Raw genomic sequence first — 25708 nt, 5'->3', positions numbered from 1 at the left:
AGAAAAATTTGTCTTATGCCGTTCACGTTGTGTGATCTTTTTTAATAATTCAGAAGATACACAAAACAAGAAATATGTCTGGACATAGAATTACATACAGAAGTATTCTCTCTGTATGTGTACCTAAACAGCTACTCAGATGTCCAGGATGGAGAATCTGAACTTTTGAAGAACTCTGAGTGGAGTCCATGCCTTCATATGTGTTTAGTGACTTATTTTGCACTCTTTAAAAATAGTCATCTTGTCCTGGTATAATGGGAGCTGATCAGATTTTCTGCCTTATTATAATTGCCACCACTCCTTACCAGTGGACTTAATTAGTTATGAGATCATTTGCATAAAAAACATTTTACAGATACCTTTTGTAGGTATAGCAGTTCACTTGAACTCACTGGGCATACTATCATGACAATTTGCTTGGTCTTTCAGTCATTATAAATCAAAAGAATTAAGTGGAAAACTCTGAAAGTATGCAGGTGACCATCTTTGTGCACCCAGCACAACCCGTATTTTCAGCAGAGATCTATGCATTCAGGCTGAAAAGCTACATTGTCAAGAGCAACAGTCCTTCAGCACATGTCTTCGGTTGGGTAGTATCAAAATCACAAAACTTGTTTCAAAGCCTCCATTCTAGTGCTAGAAATTCCGAAGAGAAATTGAAATGATAACCGAACAATAAAACAAAAGTGATGCTATTTCCTACAACGAATAAGACATTAAAATGACATAGTCTAATTTAAATTGATTGCTTTTTTTTTTTTTTTTCCATGAGATTCTGATTTTCTGTTGTTCCTTTGAAAACTGAAAAGGCAAAATGTTGGTGCTGATATCCAAATATAATAGAGAAAAACTTTTTTTTTTTTTTAACTTGCTCTACAAAGAAAAAAAAATCTGATTTGTTGACTGTTTTAGAAGTAATCTTTCAGATAAAGCTATGCAAATTCTAAGATGCATAAGTTTGTTCTTTAAGAATCTGATTTTGTTACTCCTACTCACATTCAGTAGCACCCTACTCTGTGAATTGGTTCAGACTAGATATAAGGAAAAAAATTCTTCACCATGAGGGTGGTCAAACACTGGAACAAGCTTTCTATAGAGGTTATTGTCGCCCCATGCCTGTCAATGTTCAAGAGATACTTGAATAATAATTATATACTTTGAATTTTGGTTAGCAAAGTTACCTGAAGTGGTCAGCAAGTTAGACCTGATGATCTTTGTAGGTCCCTTCCAACTGAACTATTTTGTTCTATTATTTCATTCAATTCTACAGCAGATGATATCTGTTGTAATTCCATAGGAAGCAATTAAAACTGAGACTTTTTCTGAAAATAGTTTCTATTTCATAATTTCAAATAATAAACTATGCTGAAAATATAAAGAATTTTTAAAACTCAAAAATTACAAGAAATCACTTTTGAAACAGAAAAATTACATTTACATTGACATAATATTTCCTTCTCTTTAGACAGTTTCAGTCTCTGTGTCTGTACTAACACTTAGCTGCATTGCTTTGGATCGATGGTATGCAATTTGTCACCCTTTGATGTTTAAAAGCACAGCCAAGAGAGCAAGGAACAGCATTATAATTATCTGGATTGTGTCCTGCATCATAATGATTCCTCAGGCCATTGTTATGGAGTGCAGCAGTGTGTTCCCAGGATTAGCCAATAAAACCACCTTGTTCACAGTGTGTGATGAGCACTGGGGAGGTGAGTGTGTCATTGATCATAAAGACTGAATTTTTCCTGCTGTTATGTAATAAAAATATCAGGACATTTTAATATGCAGTCAAGTGTATAAACATATCAAGAATGTTCTTAATTACATAACCTTTCATAGAACTACTGTTTTTCAAACACTACGAATTTATATTTTCTTTTATACAGCTAAGACTAAAAGTGCATTTAAAACCAAGTTTAAAAGAATGAGCCTGACTTATGTCTTGGTCATGTTAATGTTTCCCAGAGGATGAAAATGTTCCCATCCTTAAATGCTTATGGTTATATAATTCTCAGTGATTGATGGATATTGCAGGTTTACAGTTTTTAGTCTTCAGAAATAACTACACAGGAACAGAACTTCTATTTACCTGCTACACTGATTTTGCTAATTGGTGGTATTTGATTAGGTCCTTATTTGTATCTCCTGGGACTTCAGTGCAATTTGCATGTCATTACAGAATTTACAGAGGTGTCATGGATACAGGGTAGCAAGTTAGTCTACAATTTGAAATTTGTCATGGACGAGATCATTTAGATAACTTTAAAATTGTAATTGGTTACAAATGATTCTATCCAAGAAGTATAATTCTGCCTTTCCAGATTAACTCTGAATCTAACTTTTTCTGTATTTGAATTCCACTGTAAGAAGTCATAAGGGTTGCCATGAGTAACTGTTTCTATTTTGACTGAGTTCACACAGCAAGTCATGTTAGCCACTCACGTGAATGGTTAAGATTCAACTCTGGTGGGCCTTGGCATAACTCCAGTGCTAATAGAGCATATGAGTTACATGCTGTGACTCTGACACTGGATATAATGACCATCAGTAATACCATTATTCAAACACAGAAAAATAAAGCCAAGTTTGCCAAAACATATAACGAAAAGGTGGTTGTTTAATAGCCTCAAGTCATTCTAAAATACAATCAGATTCTCCATCAGTTCTGTGTCTGTAGAAGATTCTAGTGCTGTGAACAATTAAGATAAAATACAATTGGATCACCTGTACTTAATTATTATGATAAATTAGTTCAAGCAGCTTGAACTGCTGAGGGTTCTTCCATGTGCTGTTCTGGAAGTTCCTCCCTCTGCAGGGCCACTGGGGAATTAATGAGAAGATGTTGGCTATCATATTCCCTCATCCTGCTTAGTCCCCTGGGACAAGGCAATGAATGGGGGCAGAGATGTCCATTAGCTGGCTGGCACTGATTCCAGACAAAGATGTGCTGAAAATTTGTAGGTTTCAGGAACCCCCATTAAGCTGGAAGTATTGTAGTTGCTGTTTTGTTGGAGAAGACACATCTGTTCTTTACTTCTAGTGTTCTCTTTTCATCTGTGAACAATTTTGTATCCCATTCTGCTGCTGGATGCTGCGGTATTTATGTGACTATTTTCTTTCACAGCATTCACTCCGAGTACAATTTGTGTCCATTCACTTTGACTGCAGAGTTAATTATCCACGCCTTCATCACTTCAAGGTTAGATCTGAAGCAAAGATTGTTTTAATCAACCTAGGAAATGAAAATGATGAAAAACACTGCAGTTAATTAATTAGGGGGTCAGGAGAGTATTTCATCAGGGAACACAATCTCAAAACTTCCAGATCTCCATTGGTCATCTTGATCTTGAACAGGAAAATGTCACTTTCAGACTAGAGTCTGTAATAGCTGCAGAACTATTTTAAAGACCAGCTCATTCGATACTGGACTAGAATAGTTCCAGCCCACAGATATGCCTGAGCTGAAGCACCCATTGTATAAAAGAAGAGAAGCTCCCAGATTGTTTGCAAGACTCACATAGAGTGTATTTATCCAAAATGAAGTCTATTGATCTACAGGTTTTTCTGTGAGCCTTTATTCAGATGTTTGGAGAGGCAGAAAGGGGCATAATAAAGGCAAGTACTTGCGCATAAAATTAAGTTATTTTTGTGTTTGTTTTTTGTTGTTGTTTTTTCCAGAAATGGAACACCATCACTCCAAAATGATATATCTGCTTTTGTTTTTTTTTTTTTCTATTTCTCTATTTTTAATTGATATTGAACATAAAATGAAAATAATTTTACATTAAATGTCTATGAAAGATTCCTGAAATGGGAAAGCTTTTCATTCTAATTAAAGATAACAATCTTTTTTTTTATCTTGCTATCTTTTAAATAAATTATTCTTCTAATGGTAATGCACTATCATTGTTAGTTATTCTGCTAGTATGTTCCATCTGTCAATTAAAAATAATCCTCTCATTGCTTTGTAATAATAGCCTATCAAAGTAACTCAAGAGAGGAACCTTTCTGTGTATTAACATAGGTTAATAGGTTGCTCAAATTTTTAGATGTCTTAGTAAGTGTAGAGCTAACCATACATTATCCATGAGGACAAAATAAAACATATCCCTCTCAGGCCATGGAGAGTGGAGTGTCATTAGCCAGAAATCATTTTGTTTCAATTAGAATTGTCTAAGGACAATGAGTTGGGCTAAAGTATAGAAGATGCAGTTTTTCTACTGAGAACCTGGGTTTAAAATCACAGAGGCTCCCAAACAGAAAAACAAAAGAGTGCAGACAACAGTTTTAAAAGACTGATGAGCTTTAAAGCCAGATGAAGGACTAAAGAGCTAATATTTTCGAGGTTTTTTGTTTGTTTGTTTGTTTTTCTCCTTGTTTAGCTATTGTAATATCTGGTCAAAGAAAACCAACTAGGAGGATTTTGAAGGAGAAAGAAATTTGTTTTCCTGAGGAAAAAAAATGCATTCGCAAAGATAGTGGAGATGTTAGATACTGTACACGTTCAAGAGACGCTGAGCAAATCCTATAGGAGTGTCAATTTGTCTGAAGAGTAAAGGGATTATATTTGAGTGTTTACTGCTTTATTTAGAACTGCATATATTTTATATTGTCTAATGAAATCTTTGCAGAGTATCACATGCACCTTATGTCCCAAGGATGTTAAAGTGAGAATTGTCAAGTCTGGAACTTTAAGAGGGGGTGCTTACTGATATTTTCCAAAGTATTTCAGAAGTCTGTACTAATTCTGGGAACTCAGAGCCATCGAAAAGTGAGGTGCTATGGAGTACTAACAGACAGGAAGATGTCTGGAACAGTTTGGGAAAATGTCAGGGATGCCAAAGCAGGAGAGAGAACTGTACCCTACACAGACTTAGGTCCAGCTGCTGAAATCCATACAAGTCTGGTGAGCGTCTGGAAGGAAGGTCTGATCAACACTGTGACACTTGGGATCCTAAACGGTGAACAAATAGTGGCCACCCTGACTAATAATAAGATTTCAAGCATGTGGTTGGAGAACTGCCAGGGACTGCAAATGGAGCAATAGTTCAGCCTAAAACAAGACTCAATTTCTTTTTAATTGCTTCTGGCATTACAGAATATAAAATTCATTGCCAATTCTAGGCTAAGGGTTTTTCATTTTGAGTACTGTCTAATAACAATATTTTATTTGGGAATGCAGAAGGATCCAGCATGTGACCTATGCAGACTCACTGAAGGAGCCAGTGTTGGCCACAGTTCTATAATAGTCTGTAATTGCTATGTGCTGAATTTGATGATAAAGTGCCAAAATAAAAGAAACATATATTAAAATGAGTTCACTATGTGTTCAAGCCAGCTAAATACATTCTCTTAGAGCTGTTCATGAAAAGGGTGTTAGCCAAAGTGCATTAGCCGACCCGTTTGCATATGATAAAAAAGAATATGGAGTTAATCCTTTCCCCATACTACATGGCTGAATGGAAACAACAGGAAGACTTTGTGTTCCATTTCCTCCTAGATTACTCATAAAATAGTACAAAAACATATTGTCTTAATTCTGGAAAATAACATAGCTGGAATTTGCATTGTTACATGAAGGTTTATACATCCCTTTTATCGGAGTGTTCAGCACTCAATTCCATAATGTTAATTGCTACCTGGAGTGTAGAAAACAACAGACTCTAAATGTTGATCCATGCTATAAGAGTACTGTACAGCTATTGAACAGACACAACTGTACTGCATAGTGTTAGAAGCTACATGTGTTCAGACATGACCTGGAACAGGCCAATCTTAGTAATAGAAATATATATATATATATTCTTATGTCCAAAATAAATGCAAGGAATGAAAATATTTGAACTATATTGTGATTTAAAATTCAGAAGTTAAGGCAAAATGTGTTGGACACTTTAATACAGAAGGAAGTTAAAATATTGTTAATACTAAAATCACACTTTATTATTAATTGATAGCACAAAACATGATATATCATGTCTGAAAAATGTTATTCTACTATTTAACTAGTTGTAAGTACTCTGACATAGGAAAATATTTTGGAAGGGACTGTCTTGGGTAAAATAATTTTCTCTGCTATGGGCATGCACTATCTAACATCCCTACCTATTAAGGTTTATTCTAAAATATATTTTTTAAGCTGTTTTGCTTCTGCATATCGATAAGTCCAAAACCTCATAAGCATCTTCCTGAGACTAGGGAACCTGGGAACTCTCCATGCTAAAAAACTTGATAGTCTGTTTATTTTTCCCTATTCTTATAGAAGCTGTCAAGAGTACCAGTTTCATTGTGCTTAAGGGGATATCTTGTTTGCTAGACTTATCAAAAACTTCAGAGTCTGGGTTGTTTTCAGTTTGTATATATGTGTATATAAACATATATAGAAAAATTCTGGCAAAATCCAGAAGCTGTGATTTCAAACTTCTGCCTCCTTGTTTCACTGAACGACAGTCTGGGACTGCAACACAGTACTGAGAAGGAAACTTTACAGCAGACAAAAGAAGGTTTATTTTAGCATACTGATAATTTATCAGGTGGAGTAATCTTACCGTATGGCTGGTACTGAGTTGGAACATCAATCCCACCCCACTCCAATCCTTGTGCCTGCTTGTTTTCTTTACTCACCTCCCCTCTTTTCAGCAAAACAGTAGCCAGTGTTGTGAGAAAATCTAAAAATGATCTTCCCCATCCCACAGCCCATTAAGTCACCCACTGATGGAAAGTACAGTTTTCACCTCTTCTGCTGGAGAGTAAGAGGATCATTGGTCCCAGTCATAGAATTGATATATCACCAAGTCCTATAGACTGACTGATGCTCTCATTCAAGGAGCCTGCAACTTGCCTGCTTGATAAATGAACAGTATCCCAAAACAGCCCTTTCTACTCCTCATTGTTGTGATTGCCAAACAGCTTTAAATCTTTTCTCTGCCTTGAGAAGCTAAACAGAGTCATGCTTCTTAGAGAAAAGTTCTACGAAAGGCTTTACCCTGGGTGGAGGAGGGACAGGTTTCCTTTGATGTTTAGCAGCTGGCACTTTCCAGGTGGCTAAACTTCAAAGGCAAGTCTTAGGATTTTTCTCCAACCTGGTTCATCAGTTCTTTGTAGATAGCTAGACTCATTTAATGTTTCACTTTACTTGGAATGATAAATTGGAAGCCATAAACTCCAGATGGCCTTTTAAACATGTACTGTCCTTCCACCTGAAAGGGGCCTGGCTGCCTGCAGAGCGTTGATGAGGCAGGTGGCACCTCCTTCTGAATAGAAGGAATGTACTTTCAGCTCTGACCTCCCATGATCCCAGTAAGTTAACATTACGCCACGTGTGAAGCCTGAATGCCACTGTTTCCCTGTCTTACTGGACTGTTGTGATGCTGCATTTTTGAAGTGTAAAACCAATTTTCAGATCATCAGTAACCATACAAACCCAAATCATTGCCAGTTATTAAAAAAAAAAAAAAAAAAATGCCTAAATAGCCTGCCTCTCCCAGGGATATTCACATGAGCCACTGGCTATGGTTGTTCAGTTAAGAGTTGATAACCTGATTTGCTACAGAATCTTAGGGCTCAATGCTGCTCATCTAAATTGTTTGAACTCTTATCCATCAAAGCTGTGAAATCAGTGTTTCTATTGCCTTTGCCAGCAGTGAACACGGGCTAGATGTTGCTTATTGTATGTATATGTGATGTACTTGGTAACATCTGTATAGCAAGTGTCTGTTTTCCTGATACTGAAGTTTTCTGACCAGCTCTTTCAGGATCAACATGGTGTGACATTATAGGAGTCAGGGTTTGAGGGTGAGCCTTGAGTTAACATGATGGTACAGTCCTCTCTACTATGAGAGTTATGGGCCAGGTCTGCGTATCTCCTTGATTGTTCAACCTCTTAGGGATTCTCCTGACATGCAATTGGACTTCTTGTTTGATATGGTGAAAAGTCTTACTCACTTTAAGAGGCAGAAAATACATTTTATTCACCAAAGATCTCATTTCATGTAACTCCGTTTTTCTTCCTTTCTTTTTATTAAAAGTACAGTCAGCACAGTGTTTCAGTTGTAGATCTCACCATCCTGAAACACTGAGAAATTTCAGAAATTAATGTAAATATTCCCTCTTTACTGTAGCCCAAAATGCAATGTTTAGATTTACCATGCAGTCTAACTGCTCATGTAGTGCAGTTTCTTTTCTGCTACATTTTGTCACTCTACATAATGTTAATTCCTTTTCTGAGGCTGTCCATGAATGTTAAGTTGTAATTAATACCAACATCTGATAATACCAAACTACATTTGTTGTTACAAAGCGAAACTAAGTTTTCCAAGCACCAACTGCACATTTGTCCATAATCTAACGATGAAGCTTGTGATACAATATTCTTAAAAACACAGCACATTCACAACACTTATATTAGTCTCTAACATTCATAAATTGTCTTTTGTAAAGAGATACATAGGGCATTAGAGCACAGTAGTAGCAAACTCAATATTGTTAAAGCTGTGTCAAAATAACTTGTGAATATCCTGTTTAGCACATTTGACTGAATTAATTCTGGTTTTGTTCATGCGATCACAGTAATAAATTGAGTATAGCTAGAAGATACTTTTCTTCTGCCACCAAAAAGTGATTAAAAGAGATCCTGCCCTGTGCGCATGGGAGAAGAGTGTAGAGTATTTCTAATATGTAGTCTATATTTCTATGCTTATTCTATATCTATTCTATGTTTATAGATGAGAGACTGTACAAGTTACACAGGCATACAATTCTGTCTTTGCAGAATTAAAACTAAAGACATTTCTACAACCTCTTAAATGTGTCAAAGATGAGGTAGTTTAATTAACTGGTTAGCTACTGTTAGGTAATGCAGTGTTCCATCTTTCACTGATTTAATAAAAACAAAACTTCTTAAGACTTCTTAAGACTTAATACCTTAAAGCAAAAATGTCGTATGAAAGCAATAATGTAATAAAAGAGATAAAAGATGCATGAGATAAGAACATGTTTATAATAGGAACAAAATGTGTATGGAGGTGATTAAAAAATCAGTCCTGGACATGAGGTTACTGGATGCATCTTCCATTATTACTTATGTTTGAAATACTCATGCATATCTATATGAATAATGGCTTAAAGTGATTTTGAAATGTATGTATATTTAAATACTTTTTTTTTTTTTAATTCTCTTTCCAGCTGAGGTTTACCCCAAAATGTACCACACGTGTTTTTTCCTGGTGACATACATGGCACCACTGTGTCTTATGGTGTTGGCTTATTTACAAATATTTCGAAAGTTGTGGTGTCGCCAGGTAAGTCACTTATATTAGCTCTCTTTGTTGTTCTGGCTAGGTGTTGATTCCCATATGCACCTTTACCTATATGCTCTATGTGGTCACTTAAGATTGGATTTACATGAATTTTTACGTTCAGCCATGTCAACAGGTCTAGTGACACTGATGACTTACCATCACCTTGGATGGGAAGGGAGATGCATTCAGAAATGAAGGCAGCCAAGCTCAATGTAAAACTCCTTGCTCATATCTATGAAAGGCTCCTAACAGGGAGAGAAGGAGAGGAAAAGGCAACAGAAAAATTGATTGTAGAGAGAGGAAAGACATTACGTCTGAAATGCTTACTGAAAGACCTTAGGTGATCATATTTGGTGACTGTGTACTGCTCAAGTCTTCTGCAGCAATCAAAAGTTAAGATTGTCTTTCTCATTTTGTTAGTAGTTTGTACAATTGATTTTTTAAATTTATTTTTCATTCTGTAAAGTCTCTGTTTCATAACAGGTCCAGTCTGAACAAAAGTTGGAATAGAAAGTCCAACTATCAGAACTGAAAGATTGGAATTGTCTGATGGGAACCATGTGAACCTGGCTCTTTTCAGTAATGAGATCCCTTCCAACATCAACCATTCTGTGATTCTGTAATTTATAACATGAACATCTAGTTGTTCAAGTTTGACATTAACAATATATGAAAGAAAATGAAAATAGTAAACAATAGACAATCGAGCAAACACACAACATGAGAACTGAAGTGGCAAAAATGATTTGAAATTTTTTATGAATGTTTTACCCCTCCAACATATGAACTGGTGTCAGCTTGTTTGAGAATCATATTCGGGGTGTTAGCAGTGCCATAATCTACTGTGAATCTATGTCTATGTCTATGGTCCTCTCCGATGTCTTCCACTTTGTCTGGGTTTTATCTATAGCTGTAGGCCTCCACCATCCTGTCCTGTCATTCTATAAAGGACAATAAACTCATCCTGTTGAAGAGATTATGCAACATATTCCTTGTCATCTCAAATTTTATTCCTCTCAAATGGCTCTAACAGTGGCTGACATTTCTTTCAGGATATGGGCATGAATCATTTTTCTTCCGCCATTATGTCTCATATCATCTGAATTTGAGGCTGTCCTGGCCAGTGTATATTATCTGCCACATCAGGAACATGTTCTACATGGTTCAAATTAAACCACTGTGGAAGTCCCAACTATGTTAAAAAATAAAAATCAAACCTTATATTGACAAAAAATATCTCATGAATAATTAAAACATGTGGAAAAATGACTTTATGATATTTTGATATTTGATCTTCAGAGTAGCAATTATTCTCACTTCTAAAGTAAAAATCTATCATTTGAACTTCAAATTATCATTTTTGCTTTTATCTTCTTACATTTATAAGACCAAATAAGAAGACAGTTTCAAGACAAAATTTAACCTTTACAATTTGAGGGGACTCATCATGAGGAAAAAAAAAAAAAAAAAAAAAAAAAAAAAAAAGGCTTTGCTGAGTTTCTTTCGAAATTAAGTTCAGTCTAACATAGCTCTAAGATCCTGTGTGTTGCTGAATAATTATCTGTGACTCTGTCCTGTAGTGGCCAATGCTCTTATCACTGTATTCCTTAACTTTCTGTTTTTTACTTTCTTTACAATCCTCCAGTTATCTCAAATTGCCCATTAATTTATTTAATGTGGGTAATTGTTCTTAACCTTCATGTAGCTTGAAAATGCTTGCTAAGGTTCAAAGCAGAAGTTGAGTGGCTAAAAATTAAACAGTTTTGGGTCTGGGTGTTTGTTTTCAGTTGTGTTTTCTGTTTCATCTTCACTATATTTCTTTTCCTTATATATGTTGTACACTAACAAGTTCAGGGTAATTTATTTTTATTTTTATTTTTATTTTTATTTTTATTTTTATTTTTATTTTTTATGGAAAAAAAGACAAATACTTCTTAGTGCTGTCAGTGATATAAAAATACAGATGTCTTGTTTCCTAGCTTAGATGATAGCACTCTGTATAAGGGGCTGTAGTAAGTGAAATTAAAACCACATCTATTACAGAATCACAGAATTGTCTAGGTTGGAAAAGACCTCGAGATTATCGAGTCCAACCTCTGACCTAACACTAACAAGTCCTCCACTAAACCATATCACTAAGTTCAACATCTAAACGTCTTTTAAAGAACTCCAGGGATGGTGACTCCACCACTTCCCTGGGCAGCCTGTTCCAATGCCTCACAACCCTCTCAGTAAAGAAGTTCTTCCTAATATCCAACCTAAAACACCCCTGGTGTAACTTTAGCCTTTTCCCCCTCATCCTGTCACCAGGCATGTGGGAGAACAGACCAACCCCCACCTCTCTACAGCCTCCTATAATGTATTTATAAAGAGCAATAAGGTCGCCCCTGAGCCTCCTTTTCTTGAGGCTGAACAAACCCAGGTCTCTCAGTTGCTCCTCGTAGGACTTGTTCTCCAGACCCCTCACCAGCTTTGTCGCCCTTCTCTGTGCTCTTTCGAGCACCTCAATGTCCTTCTTGTAGCGAGGAGCCCAAAACTGAACACTCAAGGTGCAGCCTCATGAGAGCCAAGTACAGGGGGAGAGGGAGTACAGGGGGAGAATCACTTCCCTAGATCTGCTGGCCACACTGTTTCTTATATGAGCCAGGATGCTGCTGGCCTTCTTGGCCACCTGAGCACACTGCTGGCTCATATTCAGCCGACTATCCACCAGTACTCCCAGGTCCTTCTCCGCCTGGCAGCTTTCCAACCACTCATCTCCCAGCCTGTAGTTCTGCTTGGGGTTATTGCGCCCCAGGTGCAGGACCCAGCACTTGGCCTTGTTGAACTTCATGCAGTTGACCTCAGCCCATCGGTGCAGCCTATCCAGATCCTCCTGCAGAGCCTTCCTACCCTCGAGCAGATCAACATATGCACCTAACTTGGTGTCATCTGTGAACTTACTGAGGGTGCACTCAATCCCCTCATTCAGATCATCGATAAAGACATTAAAGAGGACCAGCCCCAGTACCAAGCCCTGGTGAACGCCACTAGTGACCAGCCTCCAACTGGATTTGAGTCCATTCACCACAACTCTTTGGGCCTGGCTATCCAGCCAGTTTTTAACCCAACAAAGCGTATGCCAGTCCAAGCCACGAGCAGACAGTTTCTTGAGGAGAATGTTGTGGGAAATGGTGTCCAAAGCCTTGCTGAAGTCAAGGTAGACCACATCCACAGCCTTTCCCTCATCCACCCAGCGCGTCACTTTGTCATAGTAGGAGATCAGGTTCATCAAGCAGGACCTGCCTTTCATAAACCCATGCTGACTGGGCCTGATCACCTGGCTGCCCTGAAAGTGCCACGTGATGACACTCAAGATAATCTGCTCCATGAGTTTCCCTGGCACTGAGGTCAAACTGACAGGCCTATAGTTTCCCAGGTCTGCCCCCCAGCCCTCCTTGTAGATGGGCGTCACATTTGCCAGTTGACTGGGACCTCCCCCAATAGCCAGGACTGTTGATAAATGATGGTAAGAGGCTTGGCCAGCTCCTCTGCCAGCTCTCTCGGTACCCTTGGGTGGATCCCATCCGGCCCCATTGACTTGCATACATCCAAGTGCCATAGCAGGTCGCCAAACATTTCCTCATGGATAGTGAGGGCCACATTCTGCTCCCCATCCCCTTCCACCAGTTCAGGGTACTGGGTATCCAGAGAGCAACTGATTTTGCTGCTAAAGACTGAGGCAAAGAAGGCATTAAGCACCTCCACCTTTTCCTCATCTTTTGTAACTAAGTTCCCCCCCCGCATCTAGTAAAGGCTGGAAATTCTCCTTAGTCCTCCGTTTTGCATTAATGTATTTGTAGAAACATTTTTTGTTGTCTTTGATGGCAGTCGCCAGATTGAGCTCCAGATGAGCTTTGGCCTTTCTAATTTTGTCCCTGCACTGCCTCACAACATCCTTATAGTCCTCCCGAGTGGCCCGCCCTCTTTTCCAAAGAGTGTAAACCCTCTTTCTCCTGCTAAGCTCAAGCCACAACTCTCTGTTCATCCAGGCTGGTCTTCTTTCACTCTGGCTCGCCTTTGGGCATGTGGGGACAGACTGCTCCTGCGCCATTAAGATTTCCTTCTTGAAGAGTGCCCAGCCTTCCTGGACTCCTCTGCCCTTCAGAACTGCCTCCCAAGGGACTCTACCAACCAGTGTCCTGAACAGTTCAAAGTTGGCCCTCCAGAAGTCCAATACAGAGGTTTTACTGGTCCCTTTCCTGGCTTCTCCAAGAATGGAGAACTCTACCATTTCATGGTCACTCTGCCCAAGACAGCTTCCGACCACCACATCTCCCACCAGTCCTTCTCTGTTTGTGAAGAGAAGGTCTAGCGTGGCACCTCCCCTGGTAGGCTCACTAACCAGCTATGACAGGAAGCTATTTTCCATGCTCTCCAGAAACCTCCTAGACTGCTTTTTCTGGGCTGTGTTGTGCTTCCAGGATATATCTGGGAAGATGAAGTCCCCCACAAGAACAAGCGCTGATGATTTCGCAACTTTTGTCAGCTGCCTGTAGAACTCCTCATCCATCTCCTCATCCTGGTTCAGCATTCTATAACAGACCCCCACCAGGGTGCTTCCCTTGTTGGCCTTCCTGCTGATCCTAACCCATAGGGTCTCAACCTTATCATTCCCAGCCTCAAGTTCCACAACATCAAAACTCTCTCTGATATAGAGAGCCACACCACCACCCCTTCCATGCTGCCTGTCCCTTCTGAAGAGCCTATAGCCAGACATTGCAGCACTCCAATCATGACAGTGGTCCCACCACGTTTCCGTGATAGCAATCAAGCTGTAGCCTGCCTGCCGCACGATGGCTTCCAGCTCCTCCTGTTTGTTACCCATGCTGCTTGCATTAGTGTAGATGCACTTCAGTTGGGCCACTGCCTTCTCTCCCAGCCTTGCCATTGTTTCCCCGGCACAGCTCTAACAAGCCTTATTTCAGCCCCATCCCCCTTCTTACCTAGTTTAAAGCCCTCTCAATGAGCCCCTCCAGCTCCTGGCCTAGGATCCATTTTCCCCTTAGAGATAGGGACTTGTTTGCGGCCATCAGGCCGGGTGCCAAGTAAAGCGCCCCATGGTAAAAAAAAAAAAAAAAAAAAAAAAAAAAAAAAAAAAATTCTGTGTTGGCACCAGCCTCTGAGCCATGTGTTTATCAGGTGGGCTTTCCGTGTCCTCTCTGTACCCCTCCCTGCCACTGTAGGCATGGACAAAAACACCACCTGTACTCCCGCTCCATCCACTAACTGTCCCAGTCCCCTAAAGTCCCGTTTGATGGTCTTCAGCTTTCTCTCTTCAACGTCATCACTGCCCACCTGGACTATTAAAAGGGGATAATAGTCAGAGGGGCGAACCAGGTTGGGAAGCTTTCTGGCAATGTCCCTGACCCTGGCCCCAGGGAGGCAGCAGACTTCCCTATGGGTAGGGTCAGGCTGACAAATAGGTCCCTCTGTTCCCCTGAGAAGGGAGTTGCCCACAACAATCACCCTTCTTTCTGTCCTGGTGGAGGCAGTCCTGAGGTGAGGAGTCAACTTCCTTGCCCTAGGCATCATCCTGGGTAGACTTTCTACCTCTTCCTCAGCTACCAGTCTCTCAAGCTCCAGGGCCTCAAACCTGTTGCGTAAGGGCACCTGGGAAAGTGGGGCTGGAAGGTGGGGGCATCACTTGCAATGTTGAGCAGGGACCTGTCTCCATTCCTCCTCAACTCCTAGGTCCCCTCCCTCTGCCCCACAGCAACAGGGCAGGGGGTCCACTCCCATCTGGGGTGTCTCACCCCGGTACCTGTCCTTCAGAACCCACAGGGAATTGTTCCACAAGTCTATCTCCCGCTCATACGCCCTGATATCCCTCAACTTCTCGACCTCCTCCTTGAGTTCTGCCGCAAGGTGGACCAGGTCATCCACCTGCTCGCACCTCACGCACACAGTCTCTCTGCCACCCGCAGGTTGTAGCAACAGGCTCAGGCACTCCCTGCACCTGGAGATCTGAACTGCTGCAGTTTTGAGTGGGCAGTCGGTCTGGATGTGTACAGACTTCCTGGAGAGCACACCGTGCCTGGTGTACACCATTGCAGCTGAGCTAGTGGTAGACTGCTGTGTGGTGTTTTTACTCAGGTGGGCTGCCGAGCTCCACCACAACCGTTCTCTCACTCCCCCTCTCCTCCAAGAGGAGACCCAACAAACGCTGTTAGAGGAGGTGTTTGTATGGGCGGGGGGGGGGGGGAACGCTCTGCCCTTCCTGCTCGCCCTGCCTGCGCGAACTGCCGCGCCACTCCCTCCTGACGTGCCACACCCTGTTTGCCCGTCCTGGTCACTGCGCTCCCTAGGGGCAGCTTTTGAACGGCCGGGGAGGAGGCGCTGCTGGCTCCACCTACACCTCGTTCTCGCCTCGTTCACCTCCCTTGTGAGGGCTGCCCTAGCTCCCTCGAGTGGGCTTGGTGATGGAAAAATTAACCCTGCCTGTCCGATCTCCCGCTCCACTGCAGAACAGAGCTATTAACAACTCTGACTTGGCTGCAGACATCAGGCATTTGTCTAAGTGCAGCAGGTGTGCCATAATCAGTCATGTAGAGCAAATGAACACAGTGCTGTAAGTATATTATTTGATAATGCCTTCAATTAAGAAACCATGTTGTTTATGAGAACTTCAGTTAAATGTAGTGATCCTATTGCAAGGTGCAAAGAGCCTTCCAGGTGTATGTGACCAAAAAAAAGCTCAAAAACTAAATGTTTTCTGTGTTACAGTTTTCTAAGAATTCTCTTTTTTTTTTCTTTTTTTTCTTTTTTTTTTTTTTTAATGGAGTGTGCTGTGCGTGCTAAGTTTCAGATGACTAAAGAAAAATTTACAAGGTATCCACATGATACTTTGTGCAAGAGCTCTTAATATTACTGATTATGTCTTCAAGCACATCTTTACATACAAGATTTGCAATCTTTGATTTAGTGATTCATCTGTGCAAAGGCAAACACAATCATGCCACAAACATTAAGATTTTGAGTAATTTATTTTAATTATTAGAAAGGAAATAGTGACTTAGAAGACAGTGTTCTCTTGTGGTTTTTGAGTGGATTAAAAATGCCATCTGAACAAATAAATAGGACTGAATGGGCTTATGGTAAAAGTGTTGATACATAATTCATATTATCAAGTCTTGTATACTCATTTTTATTGATGTCCAAATGCATTGACACTAAAGTCTATTTATATTAATAACTAGGATCCCTGCCCATTTTTATTTTGGCAGCTGAAATATTCCCTTCTAATCTTTGCAAACAGTTTTTGCATTTGGAAAGATTTTGTCTGCTTATAATAATTGATAATAATAATTTATAATAATAATTGATAAGAATTTGAGGAGGTAGAGGAAAGGTGCCTCAGAAAGTAACTCTGCAAATCTTAGTATTTGCTTCAACACAGCTAGAGGCCTCTTACTGAAATTGTGGGATTATACAAATTCTACATAACTATCTCTATAACTGATTCAACAACCAAAACAAATACATTCATTATGTATTATTACATATTTATTACATATTACATAATTATGTACTATGTATTGCATTTGTATACTTGTACATGCATAATGCGTGTTTGTTGGTTTACATAAATGCCTATTCGTAAATGTCTCTCTGTACACAAACACTTACAAAATGTTATGTCCCTTAGAAGGTACTCATTCAGCTATGCATCTGTGAGTATATAGCACTTTTTTTTTTCCTGATAAAATTCTTACTGTATTATTGGCTAGTGTACTACCAGTAGCAAAGCCCAGTTATTTGCCAGGTAAAGGCAAAGGAAAAAATGTTCAGTAGAAAGTTTCTCAGAGTCCCTACCTTTGATCACCCGATTGATAAGCTATAGAATACTGCTGAAATAGCAGAAAAGACTCTTCTACCTACACAGACATGTAGAAGACATGTACACTGTCATGTCTAACATTTCTGTAGAAACAGCTGTTTTGAGAAACTTCACTGAAGTTGCATCTAGCTACTAAGCTGGTCACAGTATTCTTCTAGTGAATCTTTGGCATAATCAGGAGGGATAGGTCAGGAGAGATTTGGCTGAGTTTCTCTGCTTCCATTTCCATTATCTGAATGGTAATTCAGATAAATGGTAATCTGGTATCACAGAATCACAGAATTGTCTAGGTTGGAAAAGACCTCAAGATCATCGAGTCCAGCCTCTAAAGTCCTCCACTAAACCATATCACTAAGTTCAACATCCAAACATCTTTTAAAGAACTCCAAGGATGGTGACTCCACCACTTCCCTGGGCAGCCTGTTCCAATGTCTAACAACCCTTTCGGTAAAGAAGTTCTTCCTAATATCCAACCTAAAACACCCCTGGCGCAACTTTAGCCGATTCCCCCTCATCTTGTCACCAGGCACATGGGAGAACAGACCAACCCCCACCTCGCTACAGCCTCCTTTAATGTACTTATAGAGTGATAAGGTCGCCCCTGAGCCTCCTTTTCTTGAGGCTGAACAAACCCAGGTCCCTCAGCCGCTCCTCGTAAGACTTATTCTCCAGACCCCTCACCAGCCTGGTCGCCCTTCTCTGTGCTCTTTCGAGCACCTAAATGTCTTTCCTGTAGCAAGGGGCCCAAAACTGAACACAGTACTCGAGGTATGTGTGAAGAGGAGTAAAAAGTTTCCATTTCTAAGTTAGAACAGGAAAATAAAACACCACTGATAAGACAGAATGAGAATCTTAGCTTATGATCCCTGTAGAGCATGGCAAAGACACATTGCAGTGCTACAGCAAAGTATGTTAAATCCCTTGGAATAGGACAAAACATGTCCAGGTATAAAACTGTCTTACTTATTTAGCTGAATGAGTGGGAATCCTCAGAAAACATGCACTTTTTGTTTGTTTGTTTGTTTGTTTTATTTTGTTTGTTTTGGTTTTGTTTTTTTTTTCTTTTTTAAAAAATTAAAATTAAAAAGTTAAAATTAAATAAATAATAATAATTATTATTATAAAGTTAATATATCTTCCTGTTCTGCTTCATTGATTTACTGTTCATTATAAAACAACTTTGCCAAAGGATTCCAATAGTTGTAAATCAGATCTGATGGTGCACATAAATGCTAAATTAAGGGCTTGTCTGTGCAAGGAAACTATTCATGAAAAAATGCATAATAGCTATTATAGAACAATTCTGCATGTGCATACTTTAATTTTAGAATAATGTGTTTAAAAACAATGTGGTTAGAATAAATGTGTTTAAAAAGTGTTTAAAAACACTTTAACTTGTTTTTGTTTGTTTGTTTGTTTCTGAAAAAAATAAAAAATATATCAAAAATCTCATACTGTTCTGGGCACTTCTTGAGGATTAGCCCTACTTTTTGAAATTCTACAACAGAGGATGTGAATTTTGCAGATAATTTTAAATATGAACATTTTTGCACTCATGGGATTTGTCACCCTGCAGACAATTGCACTACTTATGAATAAAATGAAATTTCTACCCAAAAGGTTTTCACAATGTACAATGTTGAAAACATTATAAATGTCATTGATTTCTCAGAGAAAGTCCTTGCCATTTGTAGTCTTAAGAATGAGTCTGAAGGCAGAAAATAATTTTGATATAATGAAGCAAAATTCTTTATTTGGCCTGTCTTGTATGAGTGCACACAAAGCAAAGACTACGGTATTTATTTTTTTTAATAGCTTGGTGCTACATCTACCCATTGCATGGTGTCTTTGGCTAACTTAACTCTTCCTGTCTTGGAACTCTTTTGTGATGCTCCCATACCTCACTATGTATTCATTCAGTTTTGAAGAGCATTGCATGGAGATCCACATTTTAGCTGTGGCCTCTTTAGCTGTTGCATTGTCTTTCAGGTTGTATATTTGATATTTTTATAGCTCTTAAACTTATGTGGGCATTCAATCCTAGCTTTTCAATGTTGAGAAGTTGTTTAATATCTTAAAGTAGCAACAAAGTAATAGGATAATCCATTGTCATACAGCAAACATAGATAGATGGACTTTCACAGCAACATAACTATAGTAGTAGTAAGTACGTAGTCAAAAGATGTTGGTAGGTATGATAGTCTGAAGATATAAGCAAGGCAAATTAAGTGGGAAGTGAGGATAATTTTAATGCAGCAGTTCGTATATTTGGACAAAACAATTTTTTGTGCACTCCTTCAAGTGTGTCTGAAATCTGGTTTGATTCTTCCATCTACATCAGTTAATTTATTTATCAAAAAACAAAAACAACAAACAAACAAACAAAAAACTTTTCCATACAAGCTTACCTTGTATATGTCAACATATGTCAATCATATACATGTCTGTATATACATGTCTATATATACATGTCTATATATACATGTCTATTTTCTTTGTTATCGATACCACAGTGCTATTTTTTCAAAGTGCTGATTTTGAGGATGTCCCTTGTTTTGTCTTTTTTAGATCCCAGGAACTTCTTCAGTAGTTCAGAAAAAATGGAAGTCTCTGCAGCCCTCAGCACAGCAGCGAGGGCTGGGACAGTCAACAAAGTCAAAGATCAGTGCTGTGGCAGCTGAAATAAAACAGATTCGTGCAAGAAGGAAAACAGCACGTATGTTAATGGTTGTCCTCCTGGTTTTTGCACTTTGCTATCTACCAATTAGCATCCTGAATGTCTTGAAAAGGTAAAGTTTATCCCAAAATGTAAACACTTCCTGTCTAAATACAACCCAATGTTATGAGATTCCACTTGTTCTGACAGATACTTTTGAAGAAACCTACCTATTTCACGATAATGAAACTGAAAATAAGCATACAGTTGCAAGAAAAAGATGTATCTAACTTATCTGCAGTATTGAAACTGTAGGCCAGACAGTACAAGCCTTATTTATAAGCTCTTCCTCATGAAAATTATCTAACCTACCTCCTCATTAAAACCTGTCATTTAAATGGGATTACAGCATGTTTGCTGTAAATGAACCCTGGAAGTTCATTTCCCTAAAGCAGAAGCTGAAGGTTATCAAGAATAGCGTTGTGGTTTGGCCCCAGGGACTGTACCCAAGCTTCATCATACACAGTTTTGAGATCCAATTCTCAGCCTAATTTTAGGTTAATTCTTTAGTTCTCCAGGAATCTCCTTTTCACTTTTTTACCCTTTTCTCTCCAGCTCATTTAAGATGTAATTGTTTACACTCTTCTTTTTGTACAGTGCTTGACAGGTTTTGATATAGTTACATCTCTTGAGACCTCTAGCATGCCAATAAGTAATGACATATAGCAGATTTTATCTGGAAGCCATTAGCTGATTTCAAGAGGCAAAGCATCCTAAAAAAAGAAACACTTCTGTTGGTGCTTGAGGAATATTTAATTTTTTAAGGAGTAGTTTCAAGTTGTATACAAAAGCTACAATACATCCCACTCAATTCTGGCACTTTCCTGAGGTCTAATTTAAGTACTTTTCATCCTTGGGTCCCTTGGTAGATAATGCAGAGAGAAATAATTATTTCCATACGGCAGCTCAGGCTACCTCTGATCTGAACTCTATGTAGTTACACAGAGTAACTACAAAGACAGTTTCAACTACAATAGCAGAGAAGGCCTAAAGTTAGATTTCTGTTTAAATAGCTAAATTAGGTGTAAGGAACCTGTGTAAAGCAGATTTCTCTAGGACAGAAGCTGTTATTGTAGCCTCAATACCTCAGTTCTGGACCAGTTCAGTGCTTTTCTAATTCCAGAGACCCTGTTTGTTGGAGAATGGGCCTAGAGCTGGAAACGTCAATGACATTAACTGGTCAAAAGCGACTTTTCCCATGTTTTTTTGTTTTATCTAACAGCCACTAACTTTGTCTACTTATCAGACAAGTCCTATATCTGCACTGTTGCAAAGTAACGTACTTATGTGTCTATAGTCTCTCTATTGTGCAAAAACACCAAGAAAAAATTTTGAGGTATAGGGAGAAAAATTTGTTCTCTCAAGAGAACAAGAAGTGTTAAATCAGCTTTTCTGTGACAAATAAGTAATCAGAGAGAATATTAGGCTGGAACTTGTGATGACCTCTTTTTATATGATTTGGCATCTTTCAGATTTGCTTTTCTTTTTCTTTAGGGTTTTTGGGATGTTTAATCATGCTGATGACAGAGAAACTGTATATGCCTGGTTCACATTCTCACACTGGCTTGTATACGCAAACAGTGCAGCCAATCCTATTATTTATAACTTCCTCAGTGGTAAGTTACCTAGAACTCAAGTTTAATGTGTAGTTTATATGTAATGAGCCATAGCAAATAAAATTAATGACTGTGTAACATCAGTAGAGCTCCTCCAGTGGGAGCTAGATCCTCTTCTTGGAACAAGTTGCCTAATGTATCCCATTACCTTCAGACTATCTACCTATAACCAACCTAGTGTCAGGGCCTGAGTCCAAGTGCTTGAATTTGACTGCCCATGCCATTAATTTTTTAGAGAAGTCACTGACATGACTTTGATCTGAAACAATTACTGTTTCCCTAAATCTCTGGATACTCTCTGAGAGTTATCACAGGCCAAGAGCTGTCCCCAGTTGGCATTTTATATGCAGCTATCAGATTTTGGAAGCTGTGAGTGTTTAGTAACACCTGCATGGCCAGACTGTACCAACTAGATTCAAGGCCAAAGAACCAATCAGGATATTACTCACTGAATAGACTATCTTAGTTTGTATTTGCCTTATTTGGCTATGAATGGCAGAAACAGGACCTAAACTGGTAGTATTAGAGCCAAATGCAGGGAGGCAAAAGTTTTTTAATCCTCACTACACATTTGCCCTCTGTGTTTTTTGTGGTGTGTAATGTGAGGATGATTTGAACAATTTACCCTGAGCTCTGAAAGCAGACTAATGGGCTGTTGAACACTGAATTTTCTTTTAAAATGTATTGAAGTTTAAATATGGATTAACTATTCTTCTCATTTCACATGTCAAGCAATGATCCAGTTATTTAAGCCTACTATTGCTCAATTGGTTGTTTTTGTTAAATGGGTTGTGAATCAACAAACTATCAACACCATAATATCATAAGTCATTCTACTTTGTCCGTCCTGTCTAGCCAAGAATAATTTAGGCTTCATACCACACCTAACATATCTTCTTACAAAGGTTATATTTTTTCTGTCATTCTCTAAGTTGTCGAAGTTGTAATTTCCTACTTTAGTGGCATTAGAAAAATATTTGAATGTTCTGGATTAAATTTGCATTAGATAGCTGTTTCTTTCTAATCTATAAAGTTGGTTGAAAAATGGTTTACAGTAAACATTTTCATGAATCTTTCTTTTGTGTGTAACAGGGAAATTTAGAGAAGAATTTAAAGCAGCATTTTCTTGTTGCATCTTTGGCATTCACAGTCACCAAGATGAACGGCTTACCAGAGGTCGTGCCAGTACAGAGAGTCGGAAATCCTTGACCACCCAGATCAGCAATTTTGATAATGTTTCAAAACTTTCAGAACACGTTGTATTGACCAACATAAACACAATTCCAGCAAACGGTACTGCACCTATTACCCACTGGTAGTATACTTGTCCCTATGTTTTTTGATGCCGTGAAATTAAAATGTAATTGTCCATAGAACAATCTTTGAATCTAAGCAGAACACGATGAGAGAAAGGTGTTCACAATTAAGAACTGACAGTAAGAAAAGTAACTTATAAAGTATATTTTACAGAGTATGCTACAACTTATATTATTGATTATATTGTGAATCAAATTCTCATATAATTTCTTTAAAAAATTGAGTTGCAGTTGGGGAGAGAGTAGGGTAAAAGTATTTTATTTAAATATTTTCTTTGTATCTTTGCATTCTCTAGTCTCCTAAGTATATAAAGAACAGGTACCTAAAAGAGTGAAAATAATTTTCCACAGAGTTGCAATGTGTTTATGAAGAGGTATATTCTATTCAGAGCTAATTCTCTGAAGTTGTGGAATATTTTATAGCAGATATCTCTTTTAGCCAAAATTGGATGTGCAGACTGTACTACCTGAATATCCTTTACTTTTTCACCAGGCAAGTATCTGCTCACCAGACATTCTGATGTGGATTGGGCTGATCCAATAAGAAAGTCACACGAATTTTTGTTCTCATATTTTTATTTTTATTTTTTAATCCTTTTCCTGTTGTTTAGATATTGTATGTATTGAGGATCAGCTGGGAGACCAGTCTTGATTTTTCTCTAATACAGATTGATAAACAGATGATTATAGTCTAAAATGAAAGGCAGACATTCTTCAAGTTTTCACAATTCCAGGTAGACATTGAAATTATTGTGCAATTCCGTAGCTTTGTGAAAAAAAAAAATGGAAAATGACATATAATTTATTATTTGATATTTCTCAGTACATTATACATTATATCTCAGTTGGACTTTACAAGGAATGGGATTCATCCTTCTTCTCCTAAGGGTGTGAATGTTAGCTGTCTAGAAATTATCTCAGGCTAGGACTATATGGCTATATATATACCAGAGAAAAGAAATTGGTATGTCCAAGGACAGCCAGTCTATTCCTGAAAGTAATATCTAAAAAGGAAGAAATAAATTACCTCTGAAGACATATGTTCCCTCCACTTACTGTAGAATATTCACAGGGTGACTCACTTAGACACTTCTGTTTCAAACTATTAAGGTTACTTGCCCAAACAGAGGATTCTAGTAGGTACCTTTCTAGAGTAAAAACTGAAGTCTGGATTGGACACTCCACAATGTCTAAAGCAATAGATACTAACATGTTGGAAACCAAACCCAGATACAAATTTCTTCTGTATTAAGAAGAGGAGCTTTTTCCTTTAGGACTTCAGAGTGGGATTTAAATTCAAGATGAAAATACATAAATGTAGGTACAAATAGGTGCTCTATGTGTATAAGCACCCAAAAGAGATATAGTATTGATTAGGTTACATAAACACAGGTATCTGAGACTCCTTATGGTACTCTTTTTACCCTACAGGATTATGGTACTCTTTTTGTCCTACAGTTGCTGGTCCAGGAGCACATAGATCCTCTGTTACACTTGCCATCTCTAATGGGCAGATGGGCACACTCCTATGCCCAAGTGTTTAAAAAGGACACTAATGCTTTGCTAGCTGTACTGAGCCCCTATAAACACAGTCAACAATGGTAAAAAAGCCTTTTGACACACTCCAGAGTAGGTACCTGGCCATTAACCACTGTCTACTCTCCACGTTGTAACCATGTTGGCCAGCTTTCCACTGAGCACAAATTTAGACACCTAAATTGTCTTATGTGTTGATGCCTAAAATCAGGTTTCTTAATCTTGAACTGAATCTTATGTGCAGTCTTAATGGCAAGCATGGTATTCCTTTTTTTCTGGTGATCATATACTCTCCACTGGGTAGTGGAGAGACCCAGTCCTTTGAAAAACAGATTACAAAAAAAAAAAAAGAAGTCTTGTTTTGGAATCAGGTACAGATTGTCGTCTGCTCCTGATCAGTGAAGACACTCCTGTAACCAGTGGAGCTTTGCTATAAACCTGTTCTTAACTGAAGTCCTTATGAAATGCTCCAACTATCCTAAGACTCTGTGATTGCTTTGATTAAAAGATGCCTTTCCCGGACTGAGAAATAAAGTTGCATATTTAAGAATAAATTTCAAATAAAGGAGACAAGGCTGGCAAGGGAAAGGGTTCTAGGCATGGAACTTCTGGCAGAGTGTTAGGAAGAGGTATACATCTTCTTCACCCTTAAGCTGTGTTTCAGCTATACAAGTATTAGTCTTGCAAAGTCACAGTCTGTATGTGCAGTAAAGCTCTTCTAAATCTAGCAGAGACTAACCAACAATAGGATTGCAGTGATCTATACACTAATTCTCCTTTTCCTTCCTGTCCTGTATTGACAACTGAACCTGTAGTACTCCACTGATCACAATAGCACCTGGATAAGGAAGACAGGGCAATTTACCAAGTAGCACATGTTAAATAAGTAGTAGAACACATTTAAAATGTTTAAAAGTTTTAAAAAAATAAAGTTTATGCATCAGAAATGCCCTTAAGCTTCAGTCAAGAAGTATTTGCTTAAAATTTGAAGTGCAATTTGAATGATTTTTTTGGCAGGCCGTTTTGTTAATAGATCACCATCTCTCTATACTGTTCAGAGAAAGTACCAATCACAGGGTGAGCCAGTCAGCTGGTGAACCAGCTACAAGCAGTAAGTTCATCTTAAAATCTTTATCTTACAGGTATCACAGCTACACTCAGCCCGCTGAAGTCAGTGGAACTGCATCTCCACATACCAGGGATGAACATGACTTCAAATTTAGACGAAGCAGTGAGAATTTCTGCAGAATGCACTGGCAACACAGAGAATGCAGAGTGGGATAAATTTGTCCCTAGCATAACTAAATTTACCTCGATGGAATTACAGCAAGGATGACTTTGGCTTA

General features: G+C 38.6%; 1 protein-coding gene across 1 annotated transcript in view; it reads left to right on the top strand.

Annotated features, from left to right (window-relative positions):
• The window catches only part of HCRTR2 (hypocretin receptor 2), a 41183-nt gene extending 15475 nt beyond the window's left edge, over positions 1 to 25708 (top strand). Inside the window, exons 3-8 of the mRNA XM_032185320.1 lie at positions 1466 to 1709; positions 9184 to 9299; positions 19747 to 19967; positions 21389 to 21510; positions 22603 to 22803; positions 25505 to 25708. Of these exons, the coding sequence (XP_032041211.1) occupies positions 1466 to 1709; positions 9184 to 9299; positions 19747 to 19967; positions 21389 to 21510; positions 22603 to 22803; positions 25505 to 25698 (1098 nt within the window). The 3' untranslated portion in view covers positions 25699 to 25708. The remainder of the gene's footprint in view (positions 1 to 1465; positions 1710 to 9183; positions 9300 to 19746; positions 19968 to 21388; positions 21511 to 22602; positions 22804 to 25504) is intronic.

The sequence above is a fragment of the Aythya fuligula genome, chromosome 3, assembly GCF_009819795.1.
Source record: "Aythya fuligula isolate bAytFul2 chromosome 3, bAytFul2.pri, whole genome shotgun sequence".
Taxonomy (NCBI): Eukaryota; Metazoa; Chordata; class Aves; order Anseriformes; family Anatidae; genus Aythya; species Aythya fuligula.
This window is presented reverse-complemented; position numbering and strand designations above follow the sequence as displayed.